Here is a 27702-nt window from a genome sequence, read left to right as displayed (position 1 = left end):
ACAATGAAACTGGCCCTAGGTAGGCTGTCATGTAAGCTTTTTTTTTTTCTCTCTCCCCTGCCCTCCCCTCCATATCCAGCGATTCTTCTCTCCCCTCCATGTCCAGCGATTCTCCTCTTCCCTGCCCTCCCATCCTTGTCCCGCGATTCTCTGCTCTACTGTCCTCCCATCCCATCCATGTCCATTAATTCTCCTCTGCCCTGCCCTCCCCTTCCTCCCTCCCCTCCATGTCCCACAATTCTCTCCTCTACTGCCCTCCCCACCCCTTCCCTTCCTCCCTCCATCCCCTCGCGATTTTCTCCTCCCCTCGATTTGTACCTGAATGTTCTCTGGCTGGCTGGCGCTGGCTTCCCTTCCCTCTCACTGTTCCACCCTCTGACGTCATTACATTTTGACGCAAGGGTGGGGCAATGAGTGGTTATGGATGTTACAAACCCAGGCATCCAGACGCAGAACGTTGGAGGTGCAAATTATTATATAGGATATGTGTTCAAAATGAATCACAAAGTCCATTACCATCTACAATTAACACCATAATGCTCATTGATCCAGAAAGATAACACTTAGCTTATTCAGTATTGAGATGGTTGCAGAATGGGTTTTTTTTTCACTGCTGGACACCACAAGATCATGGTGTTTCAGCAATAAACTCCTGCCTGCATCCAGAGCTTCAATGTTTCAAATGGATCAGTGCAAACCAAAGAAGCACGAAAAATCATGATGACTTCAAACCCAAATTTAACTATAAAACAAAAATTATTTTGAAACTAAACTTACAAATGTCTTGAAATGTTCTACTTGATGAGGAGGTTGGGAACAAAATGGCACCTATTTATAAAAATCGCCATTGCTAATGACATCAAAAACGACCCCCCCCACCATCTGGAATGTCACCCCCAACCCCAGCACCCCTTCCCACGGTCTAGGCAGGCCCCCCTTTACTCCCTGGTGGTCCAGTGGGGCATTGGGAGCAGAAGTGAAACCCCCTCATTCCTGCCCCTTACAGCTGGATGGCAAAATTTGCTGGCATGACCTCTCTTGGCAGCCTTGTGATTACGAAAGCTGTCACAAGAGGTCATGGAAGCCATTTTCACCAGCCAGCCACAAGAGGCAGGAGAGGGCTTTACATCTCACCAGGGAGCACAGGTAGGCCCGAAGAGGGTGGGGGTGGGCTGCTACATGGCGCAGGATGCGGGGTTGTGGGAGGGAAGGAGGGAGACTTTTTGGGGAGCTGGGAGGAGGATCAGCAGTACTTCAGAATCTAAACCCAGTTACGTGTGTCCTGGCCAATATTCAGCCAGGGCACACATAACTGTCTTATGCAGGCCCCAGCTAAATAATCGGCCAGGCCCACATAAGCTCTGGCAGCCTTCCCCACAGAAATTAGATTCTAGTATTCAGTGCCGGTTCCCGGACATGGTCCAGCACTGAATATTGGGAGTAACATATTGGGCGAATATTGACCCAGTGTGCAGAAATACTGTTTTATGATTGTTGACCATTTCAACTGTCCTGGTGAGATTAACACAGCTATACTGCCACTTCATGCTAGGTGTGTTTCTTGTCTGTCACCTTTGTCCTTCTACCATGTACAGTATAGATGCGTTCTAGATATGTTAGATGTAATTTAAAGCTCAATTCTACAACCACAAAGATAATGATGAATTAATTATTTTTTCAAAACAGATCAGTTTCACTTCGCAGAATCTTTTAATGAGCGACACTATTAATTTTCCTTATTTCTATCGGACTGTGCCCAACGAGTTGCACCTTTGCACTGGGATTGTCAGGTTACTGAAGCATTTCGGCTGGACCTGGGTTGGTATCATTACATCCGAGGATGACAGCAGCCTAAAGGCTGTCCAGATCATGAGAGAAGGGATTGAGAAGAACGGCGGTTGCATTGCATTCACAGAAATCTTCAGTTACACTCAAAACAATTTCAGAACACTAAACAAGATATCTACAATTAATAAGACCATTCACATGACATCACCTAATGTGATCATTATCTATATGAATATAGAAAAAACAAGGAATCTACTTCTTCAAATAAACTTTTTCTGGATACCTGGCAAGGTCTGGATCACCAAAACCGATCTGGATATTCCTTCAACCTATAGACTACAACCCAATGTAAAGAACAGCACATTGTCATTCACAATTGTAAAGAAGAAAATTTCAAGCTTTACAAAATTTGTCCAGGAGGTGAACCTTACTTTGCTTCCAAGTGATTATTTTACTCAGGAGTGGTGGAATGGCCTGTGTAACAGCCAGTGCCCCAAAAGTATCAAAAGACCCTGCAAATTTAAACGAACGTCACACTTCCTCGCACACTGTGACAGCAAATACTTTGGAAACAGCTACAGTGTATACAATGCTGTATATGCCCTGGCACACGCACTACATGACATGCTGATGTCTGGTTCTGGAAGTGAAGAATTTTGGAGATTACTGAACGATTTGCCATGGAAGGTAACATCATTGAATGGTGGAATTCTATGAAGTGGGAAAGCACAGGGTACAAATGTAATAAAAATTAAAACAAAAGTCATTCCCAAATCAAGTTAGAGAGATGTAGTAGCCATATTAGTCCACTTTTAAAGGTAATCAATAGAAATAAAACAAAATAAAACATGGAAAAGAAAATAAGATGATACCCTTTTTATTGGCCATAACTTAATACATTTCTTGATTAGCTTTCGAAGGTTGCCCTTCTTCGTCAGATCGGAAATAAGCAAATGTTGGTAGATGACAGTATATATAAGTGAAACATCAAAGCATTCCAGTGACAGTCTGACAGAATGGGGGTGGATAGGTGAGAGACAGGAAGAGTTACAGGTGAGATATGCATGGAGACAGGAGGGTGACAAAGCAGTACGATTTTCAAAGCAGTACAATTTTATGGTTTATAATGGGCTAGAAAACCCAGATCTTTGTTAAGTCCCGTCTGGTGGGTGTCAAAATATTTAATCATTCTGACTTCAAAGGTCTTACGTTCATGTATTGTTTTAAAGTTCTCTTTCAGGATTCTTACCATGAAATCACTGGTACAGTGTTCTGGTTTTGTAAAGTGCCACCCCACAGGCGTGACATCTTTATTGGTACTAGTATTTTGGTAAAAAATACAAGCCTATTTTTGTCTGGAACCAAAACTCTGGTGCAGCCCCTACTCCCTCCCTCCCCACTCCCCACAAATCAGCTCCCATCCAAGATCCGAGGCGTACCATAAAGCACTGTTCCCTCTAAGCTGAGCGGCAGTCCTCCACCTACAGTCCTAACAATAGGGGGGGGGAGGCGCTGTTTCATTATCATGTTTTCAATACTGAGGGACAGCAACAGGCAAATTCTGCAGGATTCTAGAGGTCCTGCCTGACCCTAGTGATTGAAAACAGAATTCTGAAACACCCCCTCCCTCCTCCCCAGCACAGTGCAGTTGGAAGACCTCCTACTCAGCTTAGAGGGAACAGTATCTTAAAGGCTTCGATGGAGCAGTGCAGGTGTAACCCGGTCCTGCTATCCCAGGTCAGAAGGGGCTTGAGAGGCACTGCATGTTATTGTCACTTACTCACTCTGGTCCCATCAGCTCATCCACTCAGGAACCACACGACACTCAGGGAACTAAAAGAACTGAAACATTTATTAACTTAACCGATGGTTTCCACTGCATTGGTCTTCGTACAGTCAACTGTAACTCATATTGCTCTCCAGATGATCACCTATATAATAATTCTCACCTCCAACGTTCTGACTTGCCTGGGCCCATGTCTCATTCTGAGTTGGTCTGCTAGGCTCTGTAGATCAGGCTGACATCACCGTAACCATTATGATGTCAACTTCAGAACCCGGGGGGAAAAACATGCCTCACAGCTGATCCATGGCCAGAGGAGGGTCGCTGGACATGGGTGCTGGAGGGGGGGCAGGGGAGAGAGGAGGGTCGCTGGACATGGGTGGCTGGAGGGGGGCAGGGGAGATAGGGTCACTGGACATGGGTGGCTGCAGGGGGGGCATGGGGTCGCTGGACATGGGTGGCAGGAGGGGGGCAGGGGAGAGAGGAGGTTTGCTGGACATGGGTGGCTGCAGTGGGCACAGGGGGAGAGGAGGGTCGCTGGACATGGGTGGCTGCAGGGGGAGAGGAGGGTCGTTGGACATGGGTGGCTGCAGGGGAGCCGAGGAAAACCTTGCTAGCGCCCGTTTCATTTGTGTCAGAAACGGGCCTTTTTTACTAGTAATCAATAATACATATCTGGGCCTAAAACACATGCTTAACCCTTAATGCCTGTCCTGCAGCTCAGTCAAACCCAGAGTGAATTTCACACTCCCGATGTACCTCAATACCATCTGGGCAAGGCTTCCAGTAACTGCATACTCCCTTCGGGCTGCCACCTCAAAGGTCTAGCTATCAGCCAGGGGTAGACTGCAATTCCACACCCGAGCCCCAGTTATAGCCAGGACACCCCAATCTGCCGAGTTTCTGGCTCCTATAATGGCTAATGCAATATAACAGCTTACTGTCCAGATAATCAATCCACTGGTTACAACACTACTGGACACCCCCTTCTCTTGCAATGGGTCATCTAGCAGGGGAACAGACAGTAACACCTAACTCCCACATCCAGAGCTGGTTACTTTCTCAAGAGGCAGAACCAGAGACAAAATCCTTCCCACAGGGTTTCCCTTTTATATCCTCTGAGCTAGGGTTACCATATGCCTAGTTTTACTCGGACATGTCCTCTTTTTGAGGACATGGCCGGGCAACCAAGCGGGGTTTGCCAGCCTTGCCCATTTGTCCGGATTTCCGGACAAGTGAGCAGGCCTAATGATGTCCTATCCTCCCCTCCCCTTACTATACTGCCCTGGTGGTCTAGTGACCTCTTTGGGGCAGGAAAGAGCGCCTGCATACTGTTCCTTGCTCACGGCCCCAGCGCCAATTCAAAATGGCCACCGAGAGTTGAAGTCTTGCAAGGCCGCTTCAACTCTCGGTGGCCATTTTGAATTGGCGCCAGGACCGGAGTCAGCAAGGAACAGTATGCAGGCCCTCCGGGCAGGAAAGAGGGGGCTCTTTCCTGCCCCAAAGAGGTCACTAGACCACCAGGGCAGTATAGTAAAGTAAGGGGAAGATAGGACACCCTTAGGGGTGTGTGATGGGAAGGTGGGGGTGTGTGTGAAAAGGACGGGGCGGTATGTGACAGGGGGCGGGGTGGGGGTGTGAAAGGGGCAGGATGGGGGCATGTGTCCTCTTTTTGGGAGGAGCAAATATGGTAACCCTACTCTGAGTTCCTCCTGGGGTCCTCCAGTCACTCCCCTAATGACCTACTCCCGGGGGCCCACTCTATCATGTTCTTTAAACAAACCATGGGTTACACAGGCAGAAGCAATCTGTACTGTCCCTGCCGGCCCCACTGTGATAATTTCTCCCCTTAGTAGTAGATATTCTGCTGGAAGGCTCCTACCTGGTTAAATCCTGCTTGCTGGCCTTAGAGCAAATATTCAGCCACAGTTAACCAGAATGTGTTACTGAGTATCTGGTTACTGCAGGGGCAGAGTCGAGGGCAGAATCGAGGTAGAGCAAGAGTTATCCTGTTAGCAGTGATTTTCAGTTTTCTAGCCAGATAAGTCCTCAGATAAAGCTAGGACAACAAAAAAAGCAATTTTAACTTTATCTATATCACAGAGAACGTGGATTACATCCGGTGACCGGGCAATACCCAGAATTCAATGCCAAGATTAGGCCCGCACTGAATATACAGATCAGATTCAGCTGGCGGTGGCCAGGAATTTTGAAAAATGCTGACCGCTGCCAGCTGAATATTGGGGGTTATGTTTTTCTGCGACATTGGCTGTTTTATCAGGCAAAATTTTATGCATACTCAGAAGGGAAGCTATCACTGAGGGCTACCATTAAGATGTGTTATTGTACTATTAACTGCAGTTATTAGCAACTAGGGGGCTCTTTTTAATAAGGTGGGCTTACCGCTTGATAAGCTAAACTATCTTGCGGTAGTTTTCCTCTTTGTGCACGATAATCACGGGCTTTTTTTTTTTGTATTTATGTTTGAAAGGGGCATGGCATGGGAGAGGAATGCACAGGGAATGAGTGTGGAAGTGTTATCTAGCTAACATGGGGTTAACCTGGGAGCTTAGCACCTCCTAGATAGAAAGCAGTAAGTGTTCATGCATTAATTATCTGCAGTTGCTGCATGCTAATGCAAATTTTAAAAATAGAAAAATGTCTATTTGACTATCTGACTCCCCGAGCGAGGGTTGAGGGTGGGCCTGTGGAATAAAACAGCTGGACAAAGGGATATAAATGAAAACAAGTGATTATTTAATTGAATCCTAAGGCCCGTTACTTCATAGGGCCAGAAATACAAGGAAAATGCCTCAGTAGGTCAATAAGCACAGTTAAATTGTACAGCGCTGAGTAACCCTAGTAGCGCTCTAGAAATGTTAAGTAGTAGTAGTAGTCTTAAGTAGGCAAGGCCCAAACACAGCCTGTGAGTTTTTCTCAGCCAGGGACATAGCTAGGTGGGGGCATGGGCCCCCACAGATTTAGCCCTGGCCCCCTCTACTTTCAACCCCCCCCCCCCCCCGCTGCCGACCCTCCGCCGCCACTTTTGATCCCCCCTCCCGCCGCCGTCGCTGCCTGGTACCTTTGCTGGTGAGGGGATCAAAACTGGTGGGGGAGGGTTGGCGGCGGAGGGGGGGGTTGAAAATGGCAGGGAGGGTCCGGGGGGGAGGTCAAAAGTGGCGGGGAGGGTCGGTGGCTGGGGGAGGCAGGCTAAACTGTGCCCCCCCACCTCGGGCTCTGGACCCCCCTCCAGCCAAGGTCTGGCTATGCCCCTTTTCTCAGACCTCGGAGTTATACTTGTCAGTCTCAAACAAGAAGCAAAAGTGGCTTACCTCAGCCAGGCTACAATTCTTAACCACGTACACTGGGGCTTCAATTCCTTCTTCTCTCTAGGCCTCCCTAACCTCAGTCCTGCCCAGTCTTAATACTTCCTGGTTTTGGCTCCACCCTCCTCCTGACTCACTTCCTCCCAGGCAGGACTAGCATTCTTAAGGTAGCTCAGGCTGTCTAAAATGGTCTTAATGTGTGGGAAAATCCCGACTTAGGACAAGCTAAACCCAGATTTTGCCATGGTTTAATAAAAGGGCCCTTAGGTCTCATTGCTTAAAATTGGATCTGTGCTAAAAAAAAAAAAAAAGCATGAGTCGGTGGTAAAATAACACCTCTTAAGGCAGCCGAATTGATAACTATGCCCCTATGGGGGGGGGAGGGGGAGAAACTGTCAATGTGGACTACAATAAAGACGTGTTATTTTACCCAGAAGCGTAGCCAGGTTGTGACGCCAGGAGGAGCAGAGAGTGGACTATGTAGGTGCGATAGACCATCTGAAAAATAGGTGCCGGCACTGGCGGAAGTCCGTTGGGGGAGCGTCACTACCCTGGCACCCCACCTAGCTATGCCTCTGATTTTACCACTAGTGTATGCAGTTTAAGCACAGATCCCATTTTATGCAATGAGACTTACAGGCTCATTTTCGGAAGATGGACGTCCTTCTCCCAGGGACGTCCAAATCGGTATAATTGAAACCTGATTTTGGATGTCTCTAACTGAAGTCCGTCGCAAGGATGTCCAAATTTCAAGGGGCGTGTCAGAGGCATGGCGAAGGCGGAACTTGGGCATGCCTAACACTTGGACGTCTTTGAGCCATAATAGAAAAAAGCAGGGATGTCCTAAAGTAAAACTTGGACGTTTTCACCCGGATGTGTTTTTTTTTACGAATAAGGCACAAAAAGGTGCCCGAAATGAGCAGATGACCACCGGAGGGAATCGGGGATGACCTCCCGTTACTCCCCCAGTGGTCACTAACCCTCTCCCACCCTCAAAAACCATCTTTAAAAATATGCTGTGCCAGCCTCAGATGTCATACTCGGGTCCATGACAGCGCATGCAGGTCCCAGGAGCAGTTTTAGTGGGTATTGCAGTGCACTTCAGACAGGCGGACCCAGGCTCATACCCTCCCTACCTGTTATGTTTGTGGAGGGAACAGCGAGATCTCCAAAACCCACCATAGACCCACTGTACCCATATATAGGTGCCCCCCTTCACCCGTAAGGGCTATGGTAGTGGTGTACAGTTGTAAGTAGTGGGTTTTGGGGGGCTCAGCACACAAGGTAAGGGAGCTATGTTCCTGGGAGCAATTTCTGAAGTCCACTGCAGTGCCCCCTAGGGTGCCCGGTTATTGTCCTGACATGTCAGGGGGACCAGTGCACTACAAATGCTGGCTCCTCCCATGTCCAAATGGCTTGCATTTGGACGTTTTTGACATGGACGTTTTTGGTTTCGAATCTCCGAAAGTCAAAGACATCCATGTCTAAGGACGTCCAAATCCAAGGAAGTCCTTGGTATTTTCAAATTGAAAGATGGACGTCCATCTTTTTTTTCGAAAATATGGTTTTCCCTGCGCCCGAATTTGGATGTTTTACAAAGACGTCCAAATCCCAACTTCGATGTTTCTTTCAAAAATTCCCCTCTTAGTCACTAATAACTGTGGTTAACAGTAAAATAACACATCTTAATGGCTGCCTATATTGATGTATGCTCCTTAGGGGGGAAGCTATCAATGTGGACTGCGGTTAAGATAGGTTATTTTTACTACAAGTTGTGCTATTGCAGGGCTTTTTTTGAGGGGGTACTGAGTAACCGGCACCTTTTCCATCGTCTGCTAAAATTGACCCATGGTCCCCAAGTTTTAATGAAAGAGCTCAGGCTCTACACACCAATTCTGCCTTTGTCATGGATTCTGTGACTGGTTGCAGGGGGCCTGGCTATTGTGCGGTGGGTCCCTCAGTGACCACCCCACCCCTAAAGGGTGGACTAGCATTTAAGTACCAGCAGCTTTTTCGATAGAAAAATCATACTGTGGAGGATCCAAGATGGCGTTGAGGGAGGACGTACGTTAGTTGAGTTCCCGTTTTACACCAGAATACCTGAAGAAGTAGGCGCGCTCCCCAGAGAATGGGGAAGAGAAAAGGCAAAGCCATGGTGTTATCCTCCTCGAACACAGCTGGGGTTCCCACCACTTCTCAGTCTACTTTGGAGAGATTCAGGGTCATAACGTCGGGGATATCGGTTCCTGCTTCGGGGAACAGCAAGGCTTTATCACCGAATCTCAGTGGAGAGGGAGTGACTTTGAGTCCCCCTGTTGGCATGACCTCTCCAAGACCCGGAAACAGTTACGCTTCGCTATGGAGGTCAACAGTGGAAACGCCTGAAGTGGGTTAGGATTCTCAAGCGATCTGAGGAGGTCCTGGTGCAGCATTGACTCCGGATAATAAACCAACTGGGGGATTGGAGAGTGAGCTCTTTCCCCCGAAGATATCTGGAGCAGTTTCTGTGGAGAAATTGGACTTGGTGAAGCCAAAAATGTTATAATGGATGCACTATGGGAAGTACTGCAGAGATTGAATAACTCTCTTCTTCAGATGTCAAAAATTTTTCAGGAATAAATATGTGATTATATCAATATTTATCTAACAAAGTGGAAGTCCAAGATATAAAAATAGAGACTTTGATTACAGAAATGGTTTCTCTACGAAAATCAGTTAATCTGGTAATGAAGGACAGTCATGTTTCTTGTAAAAAATTGGAATTTCTGGAGAACCAATTAAGGAAAAATAACTTGAATGATAAATTTTCCTAAAATATCCTATATAGAGAGTTATATTGTTAGTGACTTTCGTCTTTGATTTAGATAGGAACAATGTTTTGAAATTGTATTTCCGACACATGGTTGATAGTTTTTTGGGTTCAAAGATAAATATATTTCCTGACTTATCAAGGGAATCACAGACTGGGAGGTGTGAATTCTTGGCTTTTAAGCCAAGAATCATTGCCCTAGGTGGGACCTTCCTAGAGCGATTCCCTTGTAAGTGTTTTATTTCCTTATTACTTATTTGTTGAACCCAAGAAATTACAAGAGTTTGTGGAGTTAAAAGAACAGATGAAGAATCCTCTGCAGCAACTTCCTTTAGTTACCACTGTACCTGCTGCAATTACCGATTAACCTTCCTCCCTCAAAATATGAATTGTAAGATTAATCATTTTGTGTTTTTCTTATTTTCTTTGAGATTGTTTTCCTGATCTTGGATCCCCCAATTGTGGACAATTATTATAATATTGATGAGAGAAAATGTTTTCTTTTTCCTTTATATTAATTTCTGTATTTCCTTACATTTATGTGATAAATGTGAATGTAATTAAGTAAAATGATAAATAAAAAAAAGAAAAAGAAAAAACATACTGTTCTTTAGCATTCCAGAATCTTGCTATTCTTTGGGGTTCTATATGGAATGTTGCTACTCTTTGAGATTCTTCAAGGAATCTTGCTATTCTTTGGGGTTACATAAGTACATAAGTAATGCCACACTGGGAAAAGACCAAAGGTCCATCGAGCCCAGCATCCTGTCCACGACAGCGGCCAATCCAGGCCAAGGGCACCTGGCGAGCTTCCCAAACGTACAAACATTCTATACATGTTATTCCTGGAATTTGATTTTTCCCAAGTCCATTTAGTAGTGGTTTATGGACTTGTCCTTTAGGAAACCGTCTAGCCCATTTTTAAACTCTGCTAAGCTAACCGCCTTCACCACGTTCTCCGGCAACGGATTCCAGAGTTTAATTATGCGTTGGGTGAAGAAATATTTTCTCCGATTTATTTTAAATTTACTACACTGTAGTTTCATCGCATGCCCCCTAGTATTTTTGGAAAGCGTGAACAGATGCTTCACATCCACCTGTTCCACTCCACTCAATATTTTATATACCTCTATCATGTCTCCCCTCAGCCATCTCTTCTCCAAGCTGAAAAGCCCTATATGGAATGCTGCTACTCTTTGAGATTCTTCATGGAATCTTGCTATTCTTTGGGGTTCTATATGGAATGTTGCTACTCTTTGAGATTCTTCATGGAATCTTGCTATTCTTTGGGGTTCTATATGGAATGTTGCTACTCTTTGAAATTCTGCATAGAATCTTGTCACTCTTTAGCAGGGCTTTTTTTGAGGGGGTACTTGGGGGGGTACTGAGTACCGGCACCTTTTCTATTGTCTGCTAAATTTGACCCATGGTCCCCAAGTTTTAATGAAAGAGCTCAGGCTCTACACACCAATTCTGCCTTTGTCATAGATTCTGTGACTGGATGCAGGGGGCCTGGCTATTGTGGGATGGGTCCCTCAGTGATCACCCCACCCCTGAATGGTGGCCTAGCATTTGAGTACTGGCACCATTTTTGCTAGAAAAAAAACGCACTGTGCTATTGTAGAACAAGATCTCATTGCATAAAATAACATGATTTGTGGTCAAATAACCCAACTTAAAGGTATCCCTTGTTGATAACGTCCCTTCTTAGGGGTAGATATTCAGCAGGAAGATTCCTATGTGGTTAAATCCCACCTATGCTAAAATAGCACAAGTTAGTGGTAAAATAACATGTTTTAACAATAGTCCATATCCCGTAGTATGCTTTTTTTTTATTTGCTTTGTTAGACGTGTCAGTGCCTCACACAGTTTTGTAAAAGGATCCCTAAGTAAGGTAAAGAAGTGTAATTTCTAGCTAAGCCAGTTCACCCAAGTAAATGACTATTTATCCAGATAAACTGCTTTGAAAATATTTCCATTATGATTAACTTTGGTCCTTTTCTTGTTTCGTTTCTTTCTCATTTCTTGGGGGGGTTCCATTTCTTGTCTTCTCTTCATTTTTTCAGAGTCTGAAGGGCCTCTTTTATCAAGGCGCAGTAACATTTCCCGTGAGGCAAAGCCGACGGTGAATTAGAACTTTTTTTGTTGTTTAATATTTCATCGTTGTATAATCCTTTCTATATTTTCAATAATAATAGCAAAATAAAGTTGAATTGATTTTATATGTTTGAAACTTATACATCTAACTTGGAAGTTCAGTTCATTACTGAAACTCTACTCAAATTCTTTAGCTTCATCGTTACCTGAAGAGCATCCACTTTGAGAACATTCTGGATGAAGAGATCTTTTTTGATGACAATGGAGACCTGAGCATTGGCTACAATATTATTAATGTGGTCTATCTAGCCAATATGAGGATAAAATCTGAAATTGTGGGAAGTTATGACCCTTATGCTCCCCCAGGCCAGGATTTCACCATCGATGAGAAGGCGATTGTGTGGGAGAGTGCATTCACTGAGGTCAGAGTTTAAAAAACATTAGCACCTGAAGGAAGGCCCTGAACCCAGCGGGTATCGTTCATAGTGCTAAAACTGTTGTGTGATTGTGTTTCCTGCAATTTTCTCTCATTGTAAAGTAACAGAGAAGTAGACTTTGTGAATAGGTTTGACATTGGCAAAGGAGTGAATTATAATGTTCTGAGAATGTTGAGAAGCCCCCCCGCCACCTCCTCAGTGCTTTTAAGTTTGATGGGAAAGAGAGAGAATTGCAGCGGACCTGCAAAACACTGTGTAACCCTTTGCTATATTGGAGCCCAGCATAGAAGAAAGTCATGAGTCCATCTCACACTTGAGGATGTCCTGATTCGTGGAAAATCAGTGTGGGGTGGAGCTGATGAACTCTATATAAGGGAGGACAGTACTGTAAGATTTCTCCTTGGTAGCCTGTGTTTAAGAATTCTATAACCCCCACAAAGTGACCTGATGGAAAGAAAGAGGGGTACCTGCTGAGCCAACCCTGATAAGAGGATCAGGATCAGGGTCATTGCTGTTAATCTCCTGAGCCAAATAGAGGAGCCGACCTGCGGGCTGAGATTGGGGAGTCTCGTTGCAAACTGGGCTCAAGGGTAGTATGCTGTCTGCCCGCGGCTGGTGATTTCTTTCAGGGTAAACCCCTGAAAGACTTGGACAGTTAGTGCTGGATCCAAATATCCATTGGTAATGGTGCTACATCGGGGAAATTGATTGCGGGGTGTCAACTACCTACAGGTCAGACAAAAGGGGTTTGCATATGTGCATAACCCAAGAAGGAAAGGTTATATGCTGTTGTGACTTTGTAAGATCAAGACTGGGTTACCATCGTAGCACTAGGGGGGATGGGAAAAGGGAGGGATGAGTTTCTACACTTGTGCTCCACCAATGCCACTCCCAAATGCTGACACCCTAGACAGACTTCTAGTCTGCCTAATGGCAAGGCCATTCCTAACTCGAGGGACACAGGATTGCATGGCAAGAGAGAGACTGTTGGTTCTTAGATTTTCCTTGCCAGTATGGGCATAGGGGGTAATGAAGACTGCAGTGCTCCGCAGTTGTTATTCTATGAAAGTGAGTGGTAGAGGAGTACATTAAGCAGCTAGCACTGATGGGCATTTTCGAAAGAAAAGGACACCCATCTTCCGACACAAATCGAGAGATGGGTGTCCTCTCAGTGTCGCCCAAATCGGCATAATTGAAAGCCGATTTTTGGCGTCCTCAACTGCTTTCCGTCGCGGGGACGACCAAAGTTCACAGGGGTGTGTCGGCAATGTACCAAAGGCGGGACGGGGCGTGGTTAAGAGATGGGTGTCCTCGGCCGATAATGTAAAAAAGAAGGGCGTCCCTCACGAGCATTTGGTCGACTTTGCTTGGTCCCTATTTTTCACGACCAAGCCTCGAAAAGGTGCCCGAACTGACCAGATGACCACCGGAGGGAATTGGAGATGGCCTCCCCTTACTCCCCCGTGGTCACCAAACCCCCTCCCACCCTAAAAAAAATTAAAAAACATTTTTTTCCAGCCTCTATGCCAGCCTCAAATGTCATACCCAGCTCCATCACAGCAGTATGCAGGTCCCTGGAGCAGTTTTTAGTGGGTGCAGTGCACTTCAGGCAGGCGGACCCAGGCCCATCCCCCCCCCCACACCTGTTACACTTGTGGTGGTAAATGTGAGCCCTCCAAATCTCACCCAAAACCCACTGTACCCACATGTAGGTGCCCCCTTCACCCCTTAGGGCTATGGTAGTGGTGTACAGTTGTGGGGAGTGGGTTTTGGGGGGGGGGGTTGGGGGGCTCAGCACACAAGGAAAGGGAGCTATGTACCTGGGAGCAATTTATGAAATCCACTGTAGTGCCCCCTAGGGTGCCCGGTTGATGTCCTGCCATGTGAGGGGGACCAGTGCACTACGAATGCTGGTTCAGTTTCCATTATTGGCGAAAACCGAGGTCGCCCATCTCTAAGGTCGACTATCTCAACATTTAGGTCGACCATCTCGAAGGTCGACCTAAATGTTGAGATTTGGGCGTCCCCGACCGTATTATCGAAATGAAAGATGGACGTCCATCTTGTTTCGATAATACGGGTTTCCCCGCCCCTTCGCCGGGACGTCCCTCTGAGTGTCCTAAATCTTGTTTCCCAGCAATATTTATGATTACTTTTAGCTGAAAATCTATCAAGCTGAGCTTAACTGGGCAAAATTTTGCCAGCTAAGTTAACAGTACAGCCTTAAAAAAAATGGCCTGAACATAAACATTCACTTAATTCTACAATGGTGCTAAGAGCTTCCAACCCTCAATAAAGTGAATATTAGCATTAGATCTAGTTTTACCATGGGCTATAACTGGACACCTACTAAGCTTAAGGGTGCAGGGAGGGAGAAGCAATGATAGAAACATAGAACATGACGGCAGATAAGGGCCAAATGACCCATCCGGTCTGGCCATCCTCAATAACCACTAACTCTTCCTTTCCTAAGGGATCCCACATGCCTGCCCCACGCGTTCTTAAATTCTGACACAGTCCTCGTTTCCAGTTTCCTTAGAGCCCTCCTAAGTCTATTTCCTCTTAACTTCATCGTATGCCCCCTCATTCCAGAGTTTTCCTTCATTTGAAAAAGGCTTGCCTCCTGTATATTGACGCCACTGAGGTATTTAAACATTGCTGTCATATCCCCTCTCTCCCAGCAGTAATCTAACACTATGGTGAGAGGTCACAGCTGCCATATTGTATTCAGAGCAGCCATGGGAAGGAGTGAATGTGCATCACTTCTGCCTCAACAGACCCCCCTAGACCACCAGGGATATTCAGGTGGATCCAAAGGGTGTTGTCTATTCTTGAGGAGATTGAAATGGGGGCCTGAGGAGAGGGCCCTAAAACATGGTGGGTTCTTGAGCTGGGGGGCCTTGATTGCAAGGGGGTGGGAGCCAAGATCTTGGTTGTGGCTAAGAACATAAATTAGCCATAATGGTCAGACCAATGATCCATTTAGCCCAGTATCCTGCTTCCAACAGTAGCCAATTCGGGTCACAGTACCTAACAAAATCCAAATAGTAGCAAGAGTCATGCCACCAATCCCAGGGTCAAGCAGTGGCTTTCCCCATGCCTATCTCAATAGCAGACTATGGACATTTTCTCCAGGAACTTGTCCAAACATTTTTTTAAACCCAGATACACAAATTGCTGATACCACATCCTCTGGCAACAAGTTCCAGAGCTTAACTAATCACTGAGTGAAAAAAATATTTCCTCTTGTTCATTTTAAAAGTAGTACCATGCAACTTCCTTGAGTGTCCCAAAGTCTTTGTACTTTTTGAAAGAGTAAAAAGTCAATTACGTTGACCCATTCTACACCAGGGGCATAGCTAGGTGGGGCCATGGGGGCATGAGCCCCCATAGATTACGCCCTGGCCCCCTCTACGTTTGACCCCCCAGCCGCCGACCCCACCCCGTTGCCACCAACCCTCCCCCATTGCCGCTGGTGGGGGTCCCCCAACCCCCACCAGCTGAAGAGTCTTCTTCAGTGCTGGTCGACTCTGGCGCCTTCGCTGATGATCTCTTTCTGACTCTTTACGTCCTGCGTGCATGTCATGTATGTAGGCCCATGCATGCAGGACATAAGGAGTCAGAGAGAGATCATCAGCGAAGGCGCCGGAGTTGACCAGCGCTTAAGGAGACTCCGGCTGGCGGGGGTTGGGGACCCCCGCCAGCAAAGATACCTGGTGGTGGCGGGGTCCATAGTGGCCGGGGGGGGTCGGCAGCTGGGGGTGGCAGGCTAAACAGTGCCCCCCCCCCCCCTTGGGCTGTAGACCCCCCTCCCGCCAAGGTCTTGCTACATGCATCATATCCCCCCCCCCCCCCCCCAGCTGTCTCTTTTCCAAGCTGAAAAGCCCTAATCTCTTAAGCCTTTCCTCATATGAAAAGAGTTCCACCCCCTTAATCATTCTGGTCACCTTTATTTTAACTTTCTAATTCTGCTATATCTTCTTAAAGATACAGCAACCAGAATTTCAACACAATATTCAAGGTGTTAGTCTCTATGGAGGAATACAGAGGCATTATAATATTCTTTCTCTTATTTTCTGTCCCTTTCCTAATAATTCCTAGGATTCTGTGTGCTTTTTTGGCTGCAGCCACACACTGAGCAGAAGCTTTCAGTGTATGTCCACGATGGAATCTAGATATTTTTCTTGAGTGCCGACTCCTAGGGTGGAACCTAGCATCAAATAAGAAGTAAACTGAACTTCAGTTTTGGTTTTGGATCCAGCACTAAAAACTGACCCAAAATTTGGGTTCGGGCCAAAAATGCCTGAGCATTTTCGGTCAGAACCAAAAATGTCACCTCACCCCCAGGTCTACCATCTAAAGGCCCAACTAGTCTAGTGGCTTCTTCGGGCCAGGATTATCACGCGTTACTCCTGCCTCCGGTGGCTCTATACTCCAAACTCGTGGCCAGAACTTCCCGTGGCAGCCTCATGAGACTGCCACAGGAGGTCGTGGCCTCCATTTTGGAATTGGGAATAGCATAAGCAGGAGATATTGACTCATGTTTCTGATTCAGAAACTTCATTTTAAAAGAAACCTGTAAAATAATGAGAATCAGTACACAAGACATTTCCAGTTCAGGCTGACTTCAGATTCCAGAAGCTGAAATGATATCAACTGGCTTATGACAGACAGAAAAGGAAATCTGTTATTTATCAATCACAATTGATTATACCAATTTCTATTCCAATATTTAGACACCTCCACAGGCCAAATGCAGCCAAAGGTGCCCTTCAGGCTTCAGGAAACTTATGGGGAAGGGAAACCTGTCTGCTGCTATGACTGTATCCCCTGTCCAGAGGGAGAGGTCTCCAACCACACTGGTGGGTAATATAGAACATGGGAATATGATAACCTTATGGCCGTGGGATAGTCACTATGGGGGTAATATTAAACCTTCAGTGGTCACCATTTTTTTTACATGCTGGCTACAGCAGATACTGGTTTAACTCACTTCCAATCATTGTGCTAGGCACCTTTTAAGGACAGAAGAGTGAAAAGACATTAAGAGGCTCATTTTCAAAGCACACGGACTTACAAAGTTGCTTTGAAAATGAGCACCTAAGCGTTCCTTCAGGGAGCTTCAAAGCAATATGCGTGCAGTTGTAGCCTGAGATAGGACATTCTTTCAAAGTGGAAATGGCAAGTCAAGGGGGGGTCCACATCTTCCACAAAAAACGAAAATCAACACACAAGGGTGGAAGCAAACAGATTCCAAGAACCAGCCAGCCAAAGAGTAAGAGCATCAAAAAAAAGTTTATTGAGACCCAACACGGTCCGTGTTTCGGCATGCAAGCCTTCCTCAGGGGTCTAAAAATCATAAAAACATAACGACATAAATACAAAAAACATAAAATGAATGAAATATAAAATATCAAATATAAAGTATGGAATGTAACATATAAAATATAATATTAAAAAATATATAACATATAATATATAGAACACAATAACCAAACAGAGGGGGGTTATATAAAAAACTTGTTTTTGATGCTCTACTCTTTGGCTGGCTGGTTTCTTTGGAATCTGTTTGCCTCCACCCTTGTGTGTCATTCTTTCAAAGCTTCATTTATTTGCATATTTTCTATACTCAGATATTTAGTGTTGAGCTAGATGTCAGAGCAGAAGTCTGGGCATGTGGTGGATACTGGGCGTTATCTAGGCACTGAAAATACTCAGCACCATTGCAAGGATAGCTAACTGGTTAACTTAGGACAGCCTTTATTCTGTTCTAAGTTAACTGACATTGAATATTGGTGATGCACAGGTATTGCCCAGATCCCAGACCCTATCACAAGACTGCTCTGGCACTAACTGGATAGTCCTCATCAAACAGAAACCGTTTTGAAATGCAACATAACCTATTTTTTTATTTTTCCTATGCAGTCTTAGTGAATACAAATGTACAGAATGTATCTAAATCATATATGTGAGTGCTCAGCAAAAGTGTCGATTGCTACTGCTGGTCTAGAAAATAGCAACGGACAACGTCACTTCATCATCGCACTCAGCCCTACCTACCATCCCCTACTTTCATTCAATAATGTGCTCTCATAATATTCAATCAGAATTATAAGTAGAAGGAGAAGATCAATACTTAGCTTGGGGCTGAATGGCTGCTGGACTTAGCTGTTATCAGGAATGCCGTTGCTGTAGGCCAACTGAACTATATCGTGAGGTGCAAGTGCTCATGTTTAAAACTTCATTTTTAAATCTTCATTCTTCAGAACTCATTTTTGTATATCTTTTCCACTCGTACTCAGGTCCACTCCCGTTCAACTTTCTCGTTCTCAACACTACGAGTGTTTCGCCATTTTAAGCGTCCGCAGGAGAACTTAAACCGCTCAGAGCTTTGCTCCCACCGCAAAAACTAGCTCTGCAATGTTCAATCAATAAATTACCATCATTCTTTAATCAGTTCATATTCTCTTCTTCTAAACGTATCTGTATTTCCTTGTATAACTATCATGTAACAAAACCAAGGCTCACCTGGAAAGGAAGGGAGACCATCTCATACGAGGCCAACCGCCAAAGAAACGCCGGCGCATGCATCCTACAAGTTTATGTAATCCCAGGTGACGTCATGACCCAAATATTCGTGGAGCCATTCCACTTCCCGATTCAGGCCAGCAGGGGCAATGGTATCCCATTGAAATATGAGACATTGCTCATTGCGCTTGAGAACTCTGGATACATTGTCCCCAAATAGCATATTTACTTGCTTCAAGACAACATATTTTAGATAAGACAACATATTTTAGATCTGAAATGACATGATTATTATTATTATTTCTAGAGGACATCATCCGTGTTCACAATGTGTATATTGTAGACATGTGTGGACTACTGACCGGGTAGATCACCCTAAGACGGGTCGTCCATTCTATCTTACAGCTGAAACCGATTGTGAATCTGCTCAGGTTGTGTATGCAATCATCTGGCCTTGCCAAAAGTGGTATGTTGGCTACACTACCAGAAAAATTAAACAACGTATAGTGGAGCATGTCAGCAATTTGAGAATCCAGAAGAGGGAAGCCCCTCTGGTAGAACATTGGACCAATAATAATCATGTCATTTCAGATCTAAAATATGTTGTCTTGAAGCAAGTAAATATACCATTTGAGGGCACTGTAGCCAGAGTTCTCAAGTGCAAGGAGCAACGTCTCATATTTCAATGGGATACCTGAATCGGGAAGTGGAATGGCTCCACAAATAATTGGGTCATGACGTCATCTGGGATTACATAAACTTGTAGGACGCATGTGCCGGCATTTCTTTGGCGGTTGGCCTCGTATGAGATGGTCTCCCTTCCTTTTCAGGTGAGCCTTGGTTTTTTTACATGATAGTTATACAAGGAAATACAGATACGTTTAGAAGAAGAGAATATGAACTGATTAAAGAATGATGGTAATTTATTGATTGAACATTGCAGAGCTAGTTTGTCCGGTGGGAGCAAAGCTCTGAGCAATTTAAGTTCTCCTGAAGACGCTTAAAATGGCGAAACACTTGTAGTGTTTAGAACGAGAGAGTTGAACACAAGTGGACCTGAGTACGAGTGGAAAAGATATACAAAAATGAGTTCTGAAGAATGAAGATTTAAAAATGAAGTTTTAAACATGAGCACTTGCACCTCACGATATAGTTCAGTTGACCTATAGCAACGGCATTCCTGATAACAGCTAAGTCCAGCAGCCATTCAGCCCCAAGCTAAGTATTGATCTTCTCCTTCTACTTATAATTCTGATTGAATATTATGAGAGCACATTATTGAATGAAAGTAGGGGATGGTAGGTAGGGCTGAGTGCGATGATGGAGTGACGTTGTCCGTTGCTATTTTCTAGACCAGCTGTAGCAATCAACACTTTTACTGAGCACTCACATATATGATTTAGATACATTCTGTACATTTGTATTCACTAAGACTGCATAGGAAAAATAAAAAAATAGGTTATGTTGCATTTCAAAACGGTTTCTGTTTGATGAGGTTTATACATAGTAACATAGTAGATGACGGCAGAAAAAGACCTGCACGGTCCATCCAGTCTGCCCAACAAGATAAACTCATATGTGCTACTTTTTGTGTATACCCTACTTTGATTTGTACCTGTCCTCTTTAGGGCACAGACCGTATAAGTCTGCCCAGCACTATCCCCACCTCTCAACCACCAGCCCCGCCTCCCACCACTGGCTCTGGCACAGACCGTATAAGCCTGCCCAGCACTATCCCCGGCTCTCAACCACCAGTCCCGCCTCCCGCCACCGGCTCTGGCACAGACCGTATAAGTCTGCTCAGCACTATCCCCGCCTCCCAACCACCAGTCCTGTCTCCCACCACCGGCCCTGCCACCCAATCTCAGCTAAGCTCCTGAGGATCCATTCCTTCCACCATTTTCTGATGCCCACACTATACCCTGTAGCCAGTTTCCCTTGAGGGGGAGGGGTGAGCTCAGGCACACTTCCCCTGTGCTCTGCTCCTGCAGGCAGGTACAACATAGAAACCAGGCCTTGAAGTTACCCCAGAAATACAATAGTATACTAACTGGATAGTGCCAAGGTGATTTGAGCAGATTTTAAGCAGCACTAGCTGGCTAAGAGCCACTGAATATCTGGGCAGGACCTGGTCAGTGTGAGTTAACTGGGTAGAAGCTGCTTCTAACTGATTAAGTTGAATTGAACATCGACCCCTATGGTTCCTGCTCTGTGAAATTCAGAGGTGTTCAAAAAAAATTATGCAAGATAAGAAATCTACATCAGCCACAGTCAGCGGTTCTCAACCAGTGTGTGACGCAAGCACCCGGACGTGTATCATGGGGCTGGTACACAAAGCAGTATTCTTTTTTTTGTAGAATGGCATCTCTCCTCTCTTTCCTTTCCTTCCTTTCCCTTCCACCATGGATCCAGAACCTGTCTCTCATCCTCCACCAGCACCTTCTGCAACTCCAGCACCTTTCCTCCATGAGTCCCCCCTCCTTCTGCCCTCAGTACCACATGATTCAAGCACCTTTCCCTCTTCTGCTCTCAGCTTCCTCTGCTCATGACTCTAGCACCTATCTCTCTCTCTCTCTCTTCTGCCCTCTGCTCTTCCCTATGCCTTCAGCACTCTCCCTTTTCTGCCCTCAACCCCCCAAGACTAATACCTCTCTCTCTTCTGCTCTCAGTTCCACATGATTCCAGCACCTCTCTGTCTTCTGCCCTCATCCCACCATAGATCTGGTTGGGACTGTTTCAGTATGAATTACAGAAGTACATGGCTATGCACTGTTGTAGCATTAGACAATGTAGAGTTAGAAGCAAATGTGTTCCCTCATATCTCTAGATCTGAGCTTACAATGCCCAAATAATAAATAGAACTAACTCCACACCAAGGGTATTATACAAATAAAGTGCTTATTTGTTTACAATAGCAGCAAAAATAATATGAAAAGGCAAGAATGAAGACAATGAAGGTCTTATCATAGAAACAGATCAGAGTATACGCACATTATCCTAGGCAGACTTATAATTCAGTCTACACCCACAGCACTTATATAACATCTATACATGGCAACTATATAACCTGATGTAGAGGTCCAGCAGATGGCAGAGTGTTCCTCAGATGGTCAGTCAGAAGCAATACAGGGACTGCTTCTCAGATGGAATGTCAACACAGCCACCTTGCCTCAGATAAGAGTCCTATATAGAAATCACGAGCTACAGCCATAGGAGCCACCTTTTCAAAATGATTGGGGGTGCTGAATTTTTTTTAACAGGTGGTGCATTCCCCCTCCCTCATCCCTTTCCCTCTCCCCCGCCCCCCCTTGTCCCCGTCCCCCTCCCAGTTCCAGTCCCTCCCAGTTCTAGGCCCCCCTCCCTCCCTTCGAGTTCCAGGCCCCCTCCCTCCCCTCTCTCTCTCCTTTCCCTCCCCCCTCCCTCCGAGTTCCAGGATCCCCAATATTTCACCCACCGGAAGTTCTTTCCCTCCCTCCCTCCGAATTCCAGGGTCGTGCCCCCCTCCGAGTTCCAGGGTCGTCGTCCCTCCCTTCGAGTTCCAGGCTCCCTCCCTCCGAATTTTAAAAGTCATCTTGACTTACCTCGTCGGGTTACGGCGGCCGGCAGCAGCGGTAAAAAGCGTGCAGGCTCGGCGCTTACTTCAGTTTTCCCTTCTCTCTCTCTCTCAGCTCTGGTCCCGCCCTCATTTCCTGTTTCCGCAAGGGCGGGACCAGAGCTGAGAGAGAGAGAAGGGAAAACTGAAGTAAGTGCCGAGCCTGCACGCTTTTTACCACTGCTGCCGGCCGCCGTAACCCCGACGAGGTAAGTCAAGATGACTTTTAAAATTCAGAGGGAGGGAGGGGGCCTGGAACTCGAAGGAAGGGAGGGAGGGATGACGACCCTGGAACTCGGAGGGAGGGAGGGAAAGAACTTCCAGTGGGTGAAATATTGGGGTGCTCGAGCACCCACGGAGTCGGCGCCTATGGCTACAGCTGGGCTAATAGCATGCATTCTGGCCTTGTCAGTGATACACACATAACATTGTTTATCCCAGATATTATGACTTCAAGGGCCACAAGATTGTTTCACCGGCACCACATTGAAGGGGTCACCTTGATAAGAAGCCGGGGTTTCATATACAGTATGCAGTTTTACCAGCCACTGCGCTTCTCAGGATGCAAGGGAAATTCCAAGAGTCCTTGACTGGTCTGACCATGATGTTGGTGCTGATAACAACATTGTTGTTGATGCCCCTGTATAAGTCGTTGGTGAGGCCCAAGCTAGAGAATTGTGTTCTGTTTTGGAGGCAGTACCTTGATAAGGATGTAAAAAGAATTGAAGCGGTGCAAAGAAAAGCTACAAGAATGGTATGGGATTTGCGTTACAAGACGTATGAGGAGAGACTTGCTGAACTAAACATGTATACTCTGGAGGAAAGGAGAAACGGGTGATATGATACAGACGTTCAAATATTTGAAAGGTATTAATCCGCAAACGAACCTTTTCCGGAGATGCGAAGGCAGTAGAACGAGAGGACATGAAATGAGATTGAAGGGGGGCAGACTCAAGAAAAATGTCAGGAAGTATTTTTTCACGGAGAGAGTGGTGGATGCTTGGAATGCCCTCCTGTGGGAGGTGGTGGAAGTGAAAATGGTAACAGAATTCAAACAAGCTTGGGATAAACATAAAGGAATCCTGTGCAGAAGGAATGGATCCTCAGGAGCTTAGTCGAGATCGGGTGGCAGAGCTGGTGGTGGGAGGCGGGGATGGTGGTTGGGAGGTGGGGATAGTGCTGGGCAGACTTATACGGTCTGTGCCAGAGCCGGTGGTGGGAGGCGAGGCTGGTGGTTGGAAGGCGGGGATAGTGCTGGGCAGACTTATACGGTCTGTGCCCTGAAGAGGACAGGTACAAATCAAAGTAGGGTATACACAAAAAGTAGCACATATGAGTTTATCTTGTTGGGCAGACTGGATGGACCGTGCAGGTCTTTTTCTGCCGTCATCTACTATGTTACTATGTTATTCTGGTACATTGGCACCCTTGACAGCATTCTTTTGTCTGTATGCAAAGCCGAGGCTCATTAAGCAACTGGCTTTAGCAGTGAAAGATGAAATAAATCAGAGTCTGCATTTGAAAGCCAGGTTGTTAATGCTGGATAGTGCCATGTATTATAATCCCATATATCTTTGTTATTTAGGAACATACAGTGCTATATATAGTGTATGTAGTGCTTATTTTTCTCCAACAGATCATTTTAATAACCTATAGGGAAAAACTGCTAATATCCTTTCACCAACTGTGTTTCAGCAGAAGTCTGCATCGGTCCTCGTTATTATGGTCTTGGACATCAGTCAGTTCCTCATCCCAAGTTTATCCGCCTTATTTTCGAAAGAGAAAGACGCCCATATTTCGAACCAAATCGGGAGATGAGCGTCTTTCTCCCGTGGGCGCCCAAATCGGTATAATCGAAAGCCGATTTTGGGCATCTTCAACTGCAATCTGTCGCGGAAACGGCCAAAGTTGATGGGGACGTGTCGGAGGCGTGGTGAAGGCGGGACTGGGGCGTGTTTATCAGCTGAGGAGAGATGGGCGTCCTCGGCTGATAATCGAAAAAAGAAAGGCGTTTTTAGCGCGAATTTGGGTCACTTTTTTTTAACCCTTTTTTTTTCATGAACAAGTCCCAAAAATGTGCCCTAAATGACCAGATGACCACTGGAGGGAATCGGGGATGACCACCCCTGACTCCCCCAGTGGTCACTAACCCCCTCCCACCCCAAAAAAACAACTTTAAAAACCTTTTTTTTTCCAGCCTGTATGCCAGCCTCAAATGTCATACCCAGCTCCATCACAGCAGTATGCAGGTCCCTGGAGCAGTTGTTAGTGGGTGCAGTGGACTTCAGCCAGATGGACCCAGGCCCATCCCCCCTACCTTTTACACATGTGGTGGTAAATGGGAGCCCTCCAAACCGCCCCCAAAACCCACTGTACCCACATCTAGGTGCCCCCCTTCAGTCATAAGTGCTATGGTAATGGTGTAGAGTTGTGGGGAGTAGGTTTGGGGGGGGATTTGGGGGGCTCAGCACCCAAGGGAAGGGAACTATGGACTTCAGAGGTAGTTAACTTTTTTTTTTAATTGTTACAAGTGCCCCTAGGGTGCCTGGTTGGTGTCCTGGCATGTGAGGGGGACCAGTGCACTACAAATCCTGGCCCCTCCCACAACCCAATGCCTTGGATTTGGTGGTTTTTGAGCTGGGCGCCTTCAGTTTCCATTATCGCTGAAAAATGAAACTGCCCAGCTCAAATCCGCACAAATCCGATGCATTTGGCTGGCACAAACCGTATTATCGGAAAAAAGATGGATGCCCATTTTTTCCAAAAATACGGTTTGTCCCGCCCCTTCACGTACCCGTTCTCAGAGATAGACACCCATGGAGATGGGCATTTGCATTTGAGAGGAGGAGTGGCCTAGTGGTTAGGGTGGTGGACTTTGGTCCTGAGGAACTGAGTTCAATTCCTACTTCAGGCACAGGCAGCTCCTCGTGACTCTGGGCAAGTCACTTAACCCTCCATTGCCCCATGTAAGCCGCATTGAGCCTGCCATGAGTGGGAAAGCACGGGGTACAAATGTAACAACAAAAGAATTATGCCCCTCCACGCCTACTAATCAGAATTGTCCCAAACAGCATGTGTCACCTGAATATCTGGGTTGGCATATACAGCTATCTCTTTTAGGTTTAGAATCAGAAAATAAACATATAGAAAGCCTACAACCTAATAAATACTTAAGTACATGTGTTGTTGCCTGAATTATGTGAAAAAGCATCCTTAAATGTAAAAGAAATATGCTATTCTTTGTCCTATAGGTAATGCTATTTATCAGATACTGAGACAATGTTCTTTTTTTCTCAGATATGGACATGTGTACGAAGTGCCCAGAGGACAAATGGCCAAATCGAAGGAGCGATGCCTGCATCCCAAAACTGATAAACTTCTTATCTTTTAAAGAACCTTTGGGGATAGCTTTGACTCTCACCAGTATTTTCTTCTTTCTCATCACTGTTGTAATTCTAGGAATCTTCATTAATTACCGAGACACTCCCATAGTGAAAGCAAACAACAGGGAACTCAGCTATGTTCTCCTAGTCTCTCTCATGCTCTGCTTCCTCTGTTCCTTGATATTCATTGGCCGTCCTGAGGAAGTGACCTGCATTCTACGACAAGCTGCATTTGGGATCATTTTCTCCATATCTCTTTCGACTGTTCTAGCAAAAACCATCACTGTGGTCATAGCTTTCCACGCCACTAAACCTGGAAGTAAGCTCCGGGAATGGATGGGTGCCAGGGTCTCATACTCTATAGTTTTTACCTGTTCCTTTCTTCAAATCCTCCTCTGTGTAGTCTGGTTGTGTGCTGCACCCCCATTCCCATATCTTAATACACAGTCAGAAACTGGAACAATACTAATCGAATGCAATGAAGGGTCGATAACTGCATTTTACTGTGTTCTGGGATACCTGGGATTTTTGGCTGGTTTCAGCTTCATTGTAGCTTTCCTAGCAAGAAATTTACCTGACAGTTTCAATGAAGCCAAGTACATTACCTTCAGTATGCTGGTGTTCTGCAGTGTCTGGGTCTCCTTTATCCCAACATACCTGAGCACCAGGGGCAAGTACACGGTGGCAGTGGAGATATTTGCTATCCTGGCTTCCAGCGCTGGACTGCTGGGCTGTATCTTTATCACAAAATGCTACATTGTTCTGCTGAGACCTGAAAGAAACAACAGGAAGTATTTAACAAAAAACTGAAATGACTCATATTTATAAATATGAGGGAAACATTTAATATTATTTTCATTAGTTGGACCAGTTCAAACTGATTAATCTGTGTTTTGCCAGAAATTGCATAATTTATCCCGAGCCTAGTCATTTTCATATAGGTTGGTTGAAGTCAAAATCATATTTTATTACACAATTATAGAATTATTATTTAAAGTATTCCTCTTGTTGCAGAACAAAGATAGCCATGAACAAAGACAACCACGAGAAATCAATCATAAGAACATGTGTTGCCATTCTGGGACAGACCGAAGATCCATCAAGCCCAGTATCCTGTTTCCAACAGTGGCCAATTCAGGTTACAAGTACCTGGCAAGATCCCAAAACAGTACAATACATTTTATGTCTTTATCCTAGAAATAAGCAGTGGATTCTCCCAAGTCCATCTTAATCATTGCTTATGGACTTTTGTTTTAGGAAGATATCCAAACCTTTTTTAAACCCTGCTAAGCTAACTGCTTTTACCACATTCTCTGGCAATGAATTCCAGAGTTTAATTAAATGTTGAGAGAAGAAATATTTTCTCCAATTTGTTTTAAATTTACTACTTTGTAGCTTCATTGCGTGCCTCCTAGTGCTAGTATTTTTGGAAAGAATAAACAAGCAATTTACATCTACCCATTCCACTCCACTCATTTTATATACCTCTATCATTTCTCCCCTCAGCCATCTTTTCTCCAAGCTAAACAGCCCTAGCCAATTTAGCCTTTCTTCATAGGGAAGTTGTCCCATTCCCTTTATCCTTTTTGTCATCCTTCTCTGTACCTTTTCTAATTCCACAATTTTGAGATGTGTTGACCAGAATTGCACATATTATTTGAGGTCTGATCGCACCATGGAATGATACAAAGGTATTATAACATCCTCATTTTTGTTTTCCATTAGTTTCCTAATAATACCTAACATTCTATTTGCTTGCCGCCACTGCACACTGAGCAGAAGGTTTCAGCTTATCGTCAATAATGACACCTAGATCCTTTTCTTGGTCGATGACTCCTAATGTGGAACCTTGCATCACATAGCTATAGTTCGAGCTCCTCTTTCTTGCATGCATCACTTTGCACTTTCTCACATTAAATGTCATCTGCGGAACCCCACTATCTACCCTTCTCCATTAAA

The 27702-nt window shown here is 45.3% G+C and overlaps 2 protein-coding genes and 1 long non-coding RNA gene across 3 annotated transcripts in view; all 3 read left to right on the top strand.

The window, feature by feature from the left end:
- LOC115464537 (zinc finger protein 845-like) overlaps window positions 1-27702 on the top strand; it is a 924208-nt gene that overhangs the window by 472610 nt on the left and 423896 nt on the right. The window lies entirely within an intron of this gene.
- LOC115466435 overlaps window positions 1-27702 on the top strand; it is a 478102-nt gene that overhangs the window by 304285 nt on the left and 146115 nt on the right. The window lies entirely within an intron of this gene.
- LOC115466402 (vomeronasal type-2 receptor 116-like) lies at window positions 1714-26553 on the top strand. The gene is given in 5 exon segments (XM_030197603.1): window positions 1714-2475; window positions 11998-12225; window positions 16977-17037; window positions 17040-17102; window positions 25658-26553. Coding segments are annotated over 5 exon segments (2010 nt in total).

The sequence above is a fragment of the Microcaecilia unicolor genome, chromosome 3, assembly GCF_901765095.1.
Source record: "Microcaecilia unicolor chromosome 3, aMicUni1.1, whole genome shotgun sequence".
Taxonomy (NCBI): Eukaryota; Metazoa; Chordata; class Amphibia; order Gymnophiona; family Siphonopidae; genus Microcaecilia; species Microcaecilia unicolor.
This window is presented reverse-complemented; position numbering and strand designations above follow the sequence as displayed.